Source organism: Poecilia latipinna, unplaced genomic scaffold (genome assembly GCF_001443285.1).
Source record: "Poecilia latipinna isolate Pla-1442-1.1 unplaced genomic scaffold, P_latipinna-1.0 Scaffold3907, whole genome shotgun sequence".
Classification (NCBI taxonomy): domain Eukaryota; kingdom Metazoa; phylum Chordata; class Actinopteri; order Cyprinodontiformes; family Poeciliidae; genus Poecilia; species Poecilia latipinna.
Genome location: NW_015116523.1, coordinates 767 through 13,313, shown reverse-complemented (window position 1 = coordinate 13,313; position 12,547 = coordinate 767). Strand labels below are relative to the sequence as shown.

The 12,547-nt window shown below is 39.4% G+C and overlaps 1 protein-coding gene across 1 annotated transcript in view; it reads right to left on the bottom strand.

Annotated features, from left to right (window-relative positions):
* Positions 1–12,238, bottom strand: part of LOC106941864 (solute carrier family 12 member 2-like) — a gene marked incomplete at its 5' end in the record, with an annotated part of 32,433 nt that extends 20,195 nt beyond the window's left edge. The window contains 12 exons of the mRNA XM_015024997.1: positions 2,116–2,215; positions 2,898–3,053; positions 6,599–6,700; positions 7,570–7,693; positions 7,823–7,930; positions 8,636–8,793; positions 8,878–8,962; positions 10,224–10,348; positions 10,481–10,589; positions 10,717–10,827; positions 10,964–11,103; positions 12,143–12,238. Coding sequence (XP_014880483.1) covers positions 2,116–2,215; positions 2,898–3,053; positions 6,599–6,700; positions 7,570–7,693; positions 7,823–7,930; positions 8,636–8,793; positions 8,878–8,962; positions 10,224–10,348; positions 10,481–10,589; positions 10,717–10,827; positions 10,964–11,103; positions 12,143–12,238 — 1,414 coding nt within the window. The remainder of the gene's footprint in view (positions 1–2,115; positions 2,216–2,897; positions 3,054–6,598; positions 6,701–7,569; positions 7,694–7,822; positions 7,931–8,635; positions 8,794–8,877; positions 8,963–10,223; positions 10,349–10,480; positions 10,590–10,716; positions 10,828–10,963; positions 11,104–12,142) is intronic.
* Positions 12,239–12,547: the final 309 nt, after the last annotated feature.

The following is a 12,547-nucleotide window of genomic DNA, read 5'->3' as shown; positions in this document are numbered from 1 at the left end:
CGCTAGCTGGGGTGGCAACAGGGGTGGCGAGGCTCTCTTTTGGGGTGGCAACTGCCACCCCATGCCACCCCAGTAGATCCGCCCCTGCGTCCAACTGCCCCCCTTTCCCCTATGAGACCAGGACGACGCGTCCCTTATTTTGATTTCTGAAAATAAGGTGGCAACCCTAACGTTGACCTAAACAAGCTTAGCATTTTCTTACCAAACCGAATCTCTCGAAACCTGTGCTTATCCAGCTGTCGGTAAAAGTTCACGAGAAAAAGCTGCTGGTGCCGACCGCGGATCTCTGCGTCAATCTGCAGCTCAATGAGCTCCAGCTGCAAATGGTCTGAGTCACAGGGCTGCTGCCCTCTAGTGGGTAAATGAGGAACAGCATTTAGTGTGTAAGCTCCGCCCTATGCAGGTAACGTTACTGCTGCCCAATGTATTAATTCTACGTGCGGGCCAGACGTTATTGATTTTATGACAGAGGCTGCGGGCCGGATGAAATTTGACCACGGGCCGCATTTGGCCCCCGGGCCGGACTTTGGACATGCCTGCTGTAGCAAATAAAATATTCAGCAAAGTTTCCAGAAAGACCCGAATTATACAACGCTGCTGCTGAATACATCCACATGAACCAGACTTTTGTCTAGACTTAAAAGGTTTTTAATGTGCCACATCCATGTTTGTTTTGAACACAATGTACTTTAATACAGATTGATTCTGTACTTGCTCCTCAGTTGTACAATTTACTGCATCAACATCAAATTGACAACCAAATGGAAGCACTCAGTGAAGATGAGGAATTATGGTAAAAATATCTACATAAGGGGTTGACTAGACAATTCTTTACTCTGCAATGGCTTTTTAAGTGGCTAGTTGCAATTGTGTGACAAAACTGATTTTTTCAGAAGATGAACTTGGTGAGTTTGTTAGATAGTTTGAATTGTATGAAATTATAAGTAGTACTGATAACTAGTGGTACTGCAAACTCCGGCAAAGGATACCGGAATAGGAGTGCTGCATGGCGCCATGGTTAAAGCAGGTGCCCTATGTAGACGCTGTCCCGAGCTCGACTCCCATTCCCATTCTCTTTACCTCATGCACTCCCCGCTCGCCTCCTGAGCTGGCAGAGGAGTAGCAGGTGGCTGCACTGAATTTTACTGTCATCAATGGTGATCCATTCTTAAGCTTAGTTTATGATGCTTCCAAGGCACAATTGTGGTAAACATACTCATGGCCATCGGATCATCAATATCAGACTGATAATACTTAGTCTAAGTGGGATTTTTGGCAATGTTTGCTGTGTAGACATTTTGTCTGCTGTTTTGCAAAACAGGAAAGTGACTCTTCTTTGGTTTAACATTTTTCAAAACAATAATTTAATCATCTCCTTTTTATTGGTTTTTCCCTAATTAAGGAAGCTAACATTTTGCAATATTGTAATTAATCATATTTTTGTTCTCAACTAGAAAGAAGTATGTTCCTTCACAAAATGTTGCCATTGGACCAAAAATTATATTGAGCATTTCTCTTGGTATCTGTAACAAGATTGAAATGTTTGTATGGTGACAATCCTGTGGCCTAGGCTTTGTCCTGAGTGGACCAAACTACAATGGAAGTATTCCTTTGCCGTCAGCTTGAGAGTTATTTAGAGTTCATTTTATTGCAAGCATTGCTTACTTTTAACCAACAATCTGATTGTTGAACAAGTTAATGAATTTTAATCACAAGCAACTTAGCAGTACAACATAACATAATCATCATAATTAAAAAGCAAATATCTAATACAGACAGCTAATATGCTGCACGGTGAAAGGTCCTGGGTTCAAATCCCAGCCTGGCATCTTTCTGCATGGAGTTTACATATTCTGTTATAACGACATTGTCTCATTTCCATCAAGAACAACGTACAGTAGATTTCTTGCCAGAACAGCTTTTTTAAAGATTAAAGTGAAAAAGAATGTAAAGATTTGGCATGTTAACAAGCATTTTAATAAAGATATACAGTAAACTGTTCTTGAATATGATAGAACTAGTATCTGTAGTTCTAGTTTCATATCAATGCTCCATCCTATGTTTTGAAAATACTCTAGATGTTTAGGGGGAGTAAGTGCAACTCCTCTGCAATACCTGAAGTTCTTGACATGGTCCTCCACTGCACTGAGGTGCAGTGTGTGGGTCAGAGCCTGCTGGTAGGTTAGAGCCTGGGTCGACGAGCCCCAGTTCACATCTGCAAAGGCGGACACACGCAGGCAAAAAACACACTGGAGTTAGTCAATGTGTTTATGGATCAGTCTGCCAAGCTAAAGGCCATGTGACCCATGCAGCGCTACAGTCAGAGAAAAGGCCTACTCTGTGTGTGTAGCTGCATGTCAAACTGTGTGAACACATGTGTGTGTTCCCAGCTTTGTGTTTAGCGGGGTACAGATCAGTGCTTCATGTTACTTAGGAAAAATTTTTCCTCCTCCAAATTCTGGTTTTCCAACAGCAAAGCTACATTCTGAACAACTTTTCTGGAACACTGGAGAGTCTGGTCCAATTCGGTCTTACTCCACAGAAATGAGAGATTGATCTCCTGTCCTCATCCTCAGAGGATGAACTGATATTGCCGTCAGCAGAACTTTATGAGCTGATTACAGAGTGTTTTTCTTTACAAAAAAAGCATATTTGTTCTCTACTGTTACTGATCCACAGCCAAGGAGAAAAACATTTAAATTTAAAGCCAATCCTATTATATTCTGCCTCTAAATGTTCACTTGATATGAACATTTAGATATTGTTTATATGTAAATTTAGCAAACAACAAAACATCTTAAGCAGTTTAGTGCAAAGGTCCTGAGAATGGCATACAGAGAACAGTTTTACTGAAATACATCATATTATTGGTCACATCTGCAAAAACAAGAACGTACCTGGCTTTTTGTGACTCACATAGATGTAGAGAGCCATAACAATGACATTAGTGAGTAGAGCAGCCGCCCAGTTGATGACAAACATCACCACACAGCACAGCACGGCTCCAGCAAGCGAAACCCACATGTTGTAGTATTTGAAGCTGGGACGCCAGCCTGGAGTAGCAACAACAATTTATTACAAGAAGAGAAAGTTTGGGCCATGAATGTACGATGCTGTGGGATAGTTAGCAGTTAACAAAAAAAAAGATCATATAATGAAGCGAAGATACATATTCTCTTTAAGCTTGGGACAAATTCTATTAGAATAATTAGAATTAGAAGAAGGGGCACCGTTCTCCATATAAGGTCATGGTCTCTAAAATAGTAAACAGAGCTTTAAGGGCATGGACAACAAATGCTTGGGTTAAACAATGAAAATTAGAAGGCTATTAGACTCAGGACTATAAGGTTATAACAGCTATTAACAGGATAACATTTAACACAAAGCTAGACGGACTTTAGTGATGGCATATAACTGCTGTGTGTTACAGAAAGAGTCAACAACAAACCAAAGGACATAAACGGTACACTGGAATCTCTCATTTTCCCATGAAGGGTTTATGGTTCCCAGAGGGAGATGGAGTTGGAGGGGGGGAGATCGGAACACAAAACTGGTTTTCCAGCTTGTGGGTCCAGATGCAGGACAAACCATTCTGTCTAAATGAGTCATGTACCATTTAGGTCCAGATGACCTGCTGCAGATATTAGAAACGGATAAATAATCTGTACCTGTTGGTCTGCACAGGATTTGATATAGAAGGAGGAAAGAGCACAACTTAATAAAATACCATCTACTCAGCAGTAAAACGTATTTTAAATAACAAATTAGACAGTTCAACTCCAAAAAATGTATTTCAAAACTGCAGTTATTTTAGGAAAGACAAACAAAAACATAGCAGCAGAGCTCTGGTCAGGAATGTGATTTGACATTGCGTTTGTTTTCATATTGTATATTTATTTCATTTTAAACCTATATCTCACTTTGCAGCCTGCCTGTGCAGCCATCTCCTCTTTCCTTCACAATGCGCAAGCACACGTCAACAAATCCTGTTGTGTGGAACTGAGTGAATGGAGAAGTTTGATTGTTGCGGTGGAAAATTACCTCAGGGGTAGGGCTGTATAATTATATCAATTCTACGATATTTATTGATTCCCCCCTCACCCCCAGTCAAAAACTGGCTTTTCCAGTTATGCGACAGGGAATGAGCTTCCAAACGTAAAAAAACAAAACGCAATATTAGATTCCTTTGTTTTTGGAAATCTCAAATCTCAAATGAGGAATTGCCTTCATTTTCATGTCAATGTTATAAAACTGTGTTGACATATATCGCGATATTTGGCAAATGATACAATTCAATACGATTCAATGCACTTTTACAATTTTCTGAAAGATTTTGGAGGGACAGAGTGATTTTGGAGACATTTTGTGTTCCATATACTTGGATATCATATAATGTATCGTATCGTGAGATTATTATTATTATTATTATACAATAATCTCACGTTACAAAACATATCACGATATTGGGCAAACAATACAATTCGATACGAGTCAATGCACTTTTACAATTTTCTGAAAGATTTTAGAGAGACAGAGTGATTTTGGTGACATTTTGAGTTCCATAGACTTGGATTTAATTAGCTGAAAACTGATTAAAAGCACCAATTACACAATACCCGACTCTGATTGGACTGAGACTTAGAATCTACAGCTGGACAAAATGAATCAAAGATGCGGTGAGAAAATTTGTTTCCGTCATTTAATTCATGTGGATTTGACATAAAACTCAAAGTTTCAACAGTGATCCGGGAGCTGAGTGGGGAGATTATCAGCCTCTGTAGACTCTCAATATGCAAATGATTGTATTTATGTTTTTCTTTTGGACGTACTTTGGCTGCATTTTGGACTTTGAGTCACAGAAAAACAAAACCCGATTTGGAAAAATTGTAATTTTTTTTTCCATTATGAAACGCTCAAATATTCATAACAAATGGTTTTTAAAATTTAGAATGACAATATATACTGTACATTTATTAAACTGATGTAAAAAATATTGCAAGCAACACAATTTTATAACATCAGCATGAAAATGAAGGCAATTCCTCATTTGTTTGTATGCAATTTTTGACAAAACATCATAGGTCAAAATAAGTTGCCAAAAAATTTTATAATTGTGTGTTGGAGAGGAGGTGGAGGGGTGAAAAAAGGTATTTTGTACTATGGGGATAAGGCTTTTCTACCTTGACTCCCAGAGTTAGCCGTGGCTATAAGCTGTTTACTACTAGCTGCTGGGGGAGTGGCTCTGCCTCACCCCATAGTGATCGACTCCTTGCAGCTGCGCAGCGCCGCCATTCCCCTGCTTGGATCTCTGAGTAGCTGCCTCTCAGACTACCAGGATCTCATCGTACTCTCAGTCTCTGATACTGTTCGTCAGTTGCTAATAAGAATGATCGATCTGCCATCGTCATCATGGCAATCCTCACAGCACCGCGGATTCCGGCTGCAGGTTTCCCCTCTTCATCTTCCAGCTCAAAACAGAGCGCCGCTACCTGCTGTACATTGATTCTTCAGGTAATCCTTTATATACAGAACAGAAACCACTAAGCTAAAAACAAATTACGAAGTGGATGCCACCAGTCGCTCCAATATCCAAACTATGCATTAATTTCATGATCTCACTGTATTTGTCGCTACTCCATTTGCGCCGCTACATCATTCTGCTTCTCTTTCACAGTTACTTGCGCAACTTTACTTCGTTTCTTAGCAACAAAACACAGCCCATCGTTATTTATTGAAGATTTGAGATTTCCAAAAACAAAGGAATCTAATGTTGCATTTCGTTTTTTACGTTTGGAAGCTCATTCCCCGTCACATAACTGGAAAAGCCGGTTGTTGACATTTCTCTGACATTTGGAAAAATACGGTTTACTTAATTTAGCACAACTCTGGTTTTACTTGGTCTATTAACACAATTTAAAAACTGGTGTGTAGTTTATAATGTGCACTTTAAGCACAAGTTGGAAGTGAAACTGGGGGAGGCGGAGTCTTGCTGCTGCGCCGTCACAAATCAGACATGTTAAAAAGACGCATGGTTTAACGTATCAGTACTCGCGTATGAAAAATCAATATCTTCCAAGGAGGGAAAAAATAAATAAATCGATAAATATCGTAGAATCGATATAATTATACAGCCCTAATCGCTACTGGTAGTAATATTCCACAGACGTAGCACCGCTCAACCTCCATTTGGCACTGAACTCTCACACGGAATGTCTGCTTAAGATCGGTGATCGGCAGAGATCGGCCTCGTGGATGATCGGAATCAGAAGCAAAAAACCTGAACGGAGCATCCCTATTAGACCATGCTAAGATCTTTGGAAAAACTCCACAATATGGTCATCATCCTCACCAGTCCTTATAGGCTGCGAGTCAACAGTAGGAATACATGCTTCTGCTTAGGATCAGTTGATACTCTAGTCACTCGCTTTAATTCTTGATAATGTTTCATCACATTTACATTTTAGTACAATTTAACTTCAAATTTAAAATCACTAATTCAATGTAATTAAATTACGTGTAGAAAACCTCCAACATTGTTTAACATTCTTAGCTTAACATGTTTTTATGCTGGTTTTCACTTTTTGCACTTTGATCTTACCCGGAGAGTTGGCCAGAGATGCGTGGAACACAGAGAAATTGATCAAGGCGTAGGATGCCAGGAAAAAGTTGGAGATAATTGGCGCAATTGTGTTTAACTCAGCTGGAAACAGAAGAAACAGAAACTTATAAAAAGGATTATTTCCACTTCCTCTCCAACTGTCTTACTCAACAGTATGATGGGTTATTAAAAATACTACACTTTCAAACAAAATGGATACCAGAGAAAAGTTAAAACCTCTTTTTAGAGGGGAAAGTCATAAAGCACTGTACAACATAAATCACAGTTAAGTTGTCAAAACAAGCCTAAGAAGCAACAAGTCTGGGAAAACACTTTTTAAAAACATCTTCAGAGTCAGCAAAACAGACCTGCACAGATGGTCCCCCCGAGTGTCCAACTAAATATAACGGAAGATTTTAGGTTTGGGAGCTACGAGCAGCAGTGTTAGTTAAAAGCTGACACAAATAATCAAGAACTTGGCCAACAACTTTTAAGCCAAATTCTAAAATCCACTAGGATGCAGGACAGTGCACCGGGTGATGCCAATACTTTTACTGGATCTGGTGAGAAGTCTGGCTGCTGTGTGCTGAACAGCTCGCAGACGAGAGACCGACCATCTGTGCAGACTGGTGAAAGAGCATTATAGCATTCCAGGCTGATGACACAAAAAAATGTGTCATATTTTGGAACTATTGTTATTAAAATTAAAGCCACATAGGCTTTGTTAATCAAAACCTAATGTGGATTAAATGCAACTCCTAGATATATTTTTTTAGCAATTTAAGATATGAACATAATAAATTTAAAACTATTTCAGAAGCCAGTGAGATATGATAACAGTTTGAAAGTATAAAATCCCCTGATGAGCTTTTTATGCTTTTAAGCTATTGTTATTCAGATATGGTTACCATAAACTTTAGCTGTACAAGTTAGTGTGAAAAATGCAAAAGTAAGCAAAGAGAGTGGCGTACCGATTAGGATGAAAGCCAGAGCGATGCCGAAAGTCAAGATGTAGCCTCGAAGAGGCTCATTGTTCTTCCCGTATCCTTTGGCAAATATTCCAATATAAGGGTAGATGTTGTCTTTACATAAAGCCTGCAAAAAAAAAAAAAAAGCTATGTCATTTCATATCTTAAAGAACATAGAACTAATACGTACACAGGGATAAACAGTTTGGCAGTAGCATAATGTATTAGTTATGCCGGTGCATGGGTTGACTCTTACTTGGAATACTTTAGGCGCGCTCACTAAAGAGGCCAGAGCAGAGGACAGAGTGGCAGAGAAGATTCCAGCTGAGATGATGGGAGAAAAACCTGAAACCAAGCTCATCACCTGAAGCAACACAGAAACAAAGTCAACTTTCTTATGTTTCCATCTAGGAAATACATGGCAAATTCATGTAGCTATTTGTATGTGCCAAGTGTGACTTTGTGTGCATTCATTCTGAAACCAGATTCAAGGGAAAATCTGGGTTGGTTGAGGGAGTTTGCATGACAAAACCTCAAAACCTTTTTTCGGTGTTACTTATTTCCATAGACCATATGTAGTAATTTTATAATCCGATATATTTGCCATTTTAATTAATGCTTTATCTCTCCCAAGATATAAAGCATCTTGGGATGCTTTATATCTTGGGAGATATAAAGATATATCTCCCAAGTGGAATATAAGTGGATTGAGGACCACTTGTGATTGGTCCTCAATCACAAGTGTTGCACCCAATGGATATGAAGTAATTTACATAATATAGCCAAGCAGAGCATGTGTGTGGGTTTGTTGTGAAGTGTTAGTGTTCTGTGGGCCAGTTGAACAAGTAGGGAGGAGGATAGGCCTGCCAGCACACATGAACAAAGAGCAGGAAGTTCAACTTGGTAGCATTGTTTGTATCTGTATGTATTAAGGTCTCTCTGATTTGGGCCTTTTACACAGAATGAAAACATTATAGTGCTTTGAGAATTGCTTGGTTGGAGTTTAACCCAATTCTCAGCATAATAAAAAACATTAACAAATTGTTCTTTTATTGATGCTGGTTCATACCTGGAAGTCATAATGGAGTCCATAGCGGCAGTTTTTTTGGCTCTTGCAGCTAGAGAAATCAAAGCCAAACTTGCAGGAAGCACCAGTGCAGTTTGCACTGAACTGTGTGCCGATTGTGTCATTCAGATTTCCACTGGCATCTCTCACAATGCAGGACCCTAAAGTCAGAAAAGCAGAACACACATAAGATGCATCCTCAAAACAAAGGGGGTGAAAACTGCCAACAGGAGAGCAGAGTGTACCTGTTGAAACTGCGACCCCCAAGTAGACAATGCCTGTAATCAATATGGCAAGTAGTGTTCCTTTGGGGATTGCCATCTGTGGGTCCTGCAACAAACACATGCAACAAAACCTACAAATATTGACTCAGCTATAACAGAAATAGCTCTGTTTGCTCATGGATGACAAACAATATTGAAATTATCGTTTAAACAATTGCTCATTTTGTTTAGAAACTCATTCCAAACAGCACCAAAAAAAAACAAACTGCAAAGTGGAATTTGATTAAATAATTTTAATGATTAGGTTTTATAGCTAATTACACAATTATTTTAGACTGAGATTAAAAATAAAGTTGAAATAAAACTCTGAAGGTTGATCCACCAACCTTCTTGTTGGATCAACAAGAAGGTTGTAGGTAGCGATTGCAGTTATTTGGCCAATCACTGGCAACCAGTCATTAAAAAACCTGATAGTGGCAATTCCAATTTTGGTCGATACCAATGTTTTTTGTCTGAAATGTTGCTCAGCATATCAAGAAAATTATCAACAGTGTAGTGACTACTGTTTACTGCAAATGTGCAGACATTGGTTGATTTTTAAACCTTTGTTGAGATAGATAAGATTGGATTCACGTGCAAGTATCAGCCGACCACCAATTTCCCAAACTTAAGGAAATCACCGCAGATAAATTTGTTGGCCAATAAATCGGTGCACCCCCAGTTGTAGGGTTCTGACATTTGACACCTATGTGTACCTTAAGTGCATCTACCTTTAGTCACATTGATTACTGCAACAGTGTCTTCACAGGTCTGGCTAAAAAATTTAAAATAAAAATCAATCCTCCAGCTGCAGCTGATTCAAAATACTGCTGCTGGGGTTCTCACTAAAACAAGGAAGTTAGAGCATATCGCCCAGTTCCAAAGTACAAGAATAGACTTTAAAATAGTGTTAGTTTATAAATCACTGAACAGCTTAGCACCACAGTACATTAAAAATCTGCTTGTGTTGGATCAACCTTCCATACCTCTTAGGTCTTCTGGTTCTGCTCTTCATCAGAGTCAGAACCAAACATGAAGAAGCAGCATTCAGCTTCTACGCACCACAAATACAGAATAAACTTCCAGAAAACAACGAAACAGCCGGAATACCGAGTTCCTTTAAATAAAGACTAAAAGCCACTTGTTAAGAGTTGCTTTTGAATCATAATAAATGAAACACTGACTAACATATTTGATGTGTATTAATGACATTTGACGTTTGATGTTTTCTCAATTGTTGTGATGTCTTTTATACCTTTGTATTTTTGTGTTTTTATCATGTAAAGCACTCTGAAATGCACTTTTAAAGTGTTAACCGGCTGACTTACAGCAAGGTCTCCAGAAATGTTAGCACCAGCCAGAATCCCAGTGGCTGCGGGGAAGAAGATGGCAAAGACAGAAAAGAACGTCTCATCTCGAAAGTCTGGTCCCATGTTCTCCCACATGATTTCAGCTGAAATTAAAAAACAAGTGCAAGGAGCAGTTGTAATTGCTGCTATTAACCACTGTAAATATCTGGAATATGAAAAATTAAAGTTTGGTTAAAAAGAACAAAAAAGAACTTAGAATCACAGGCTGATCATACCATCATATCCAAGGAAGCCTGAAGGTTTCTTTAATTCCACAGAAATGAAGGATCCGATAAAGTAGTTCACAATAGCTGTGATAAGGACAACAAGCAGGAAGATCTGGGCCTAAAGAAAACAAATGACTGAATTGTTATTTCTTGAATTCTATGGAAATCAGAGGGTTACAGAGAGATATGAAAGTTTTCCAGAAACTTTGTGTTTCTATACTGTTGGTGTCAGCTGACAGGTATACCTTAGCCTCCCATTCCATTCCTGCCACAGAGATACCCAACAGAACAATTACTGTAATGGTGCCAATGATTCGGATGTCATTGATGTCATCAGTCATCAGCGCATCCACACCCTGACAGACATTTCAGGGAGATGTTAATCAAAAATGCAATGATCAGTAGGTGACTCACATTAAAACTGAATCTGCTAAATAAGTCATCACAAAAAAAATCTTTACAATGAGCAACATAGGAAATCAAAAGACTTACTTTGAGAAGTTCCACAACAGTTTCAGCAAAGCCGACTACATACATGGCCACAGCCACTGCATTGGCAAAAGCAAAGATCAGGCCAATAGAGCCTCCAAACTCTGGACCCAAACTCCTCGAAATCAAGTAATATGCTCCTCCTGCATGGAGATCAAAACATGGTGAGACTGAAGACTGAAGTCATCCAGTTTTGGAAGAAAGAGAGAGAAATCATGCAAATGAGCTCATTTTAACTTATTATGCAAATAACTGACTGCTTATTGCGACAGGTCTACTCATAACTATTTGTTTGTGGTTTCATGCTGCAATACTGTTCTACATCATAATATGGATCAAAATCAGAGAGATGATCAATGATCACAATCACATGGCATCGAAAAATGTATTCTACCTAATGTGGATCAAGGTCAGACTGAGTCTGGGTCCAAACTTGCTATGCTCTGTGGGAAACTCAGGTTTACAAGCTCCCACTAGTCCCAGTCTATGATGTGAAAGCGATCGTCAAACACTTTCGCTATTGCATCAGCACCCAGCCCACTAGAGAGAACGCCATGACCACACAAACAGAAAAGAAAAGTCACGTGAGGAACTCAGAGCTATTTCAGTTCCAGGATCCAAACTGGAACAGATACTGTACATCAGCTGCCTGCCTTAGCCTGCCTTTTAGAAGACCTAAAAGAGCTTAACATCACAAAGAGGCCTCGTTGGAGACTGCATAGTAAACTGGTTTACTGGGTTTCTGATGGGTACCGCAACACCACTTTATAAGTATGTCTGCATCTCTGTGTCGTGTCATATTTTATATATATATATCTCCTGTACCAGGTTCCAATTGTACATGAAGTTCCAAGAAGCATGGTACAAACCCACTCTGCACTGAGCATAAGGACGCCATGCAGGTACCCCCAGTAAAAATTTTAAATAGGGGGTAATCCCATGGGGCCATTGAACCAATATGAACCAACCAACTAATCAGGGAGCAAACAGATGGGAGTTTCTCTCCAGATTTACGAAGTCCTGCCATTCCACCCAGCACCAAACCACATTTACCACTCCGAATAAAGAATCAATATAGACTCAACTCACTTTCAAATTCCTTTATATTAACAATTTTAACCAATTTAAATGGGTGTTACAAATCCAGGTTAATCTAGAGGCAGACTGGGACAAGACAAATACCTCCTCGAACAAATCCATTGGTGGCTATGGCAGAAGTAGAGAGGCCAGTGATGGTTGTCACAACAGTTGCCATGCCAACAATCACACAGGCCAGAGCTGCAAAATAAAACACAAAGATGTATCATGTTAGTCATTTCAGTCAGAGCTCTATGAAGTGTTAACAGCACTTCCCCACAATCAAACCCCTCTGTAGTTACTTAGAGATTATTTTTCACATCACAGTGGAAAATCCCAGATTGTGGGCTAGTGTGATGGCTGTAGGCTTCTGAACAGACTATTGATAACTATACCACATGCCAGTGGTCTGCAACTTAGCCAGAATGTTTCCTATATCTGCAGGAGACCAGCTCTCTAACACCAGTGGTAAAATCTGGTCCTGCTCACATGCAGACAACACACATCACC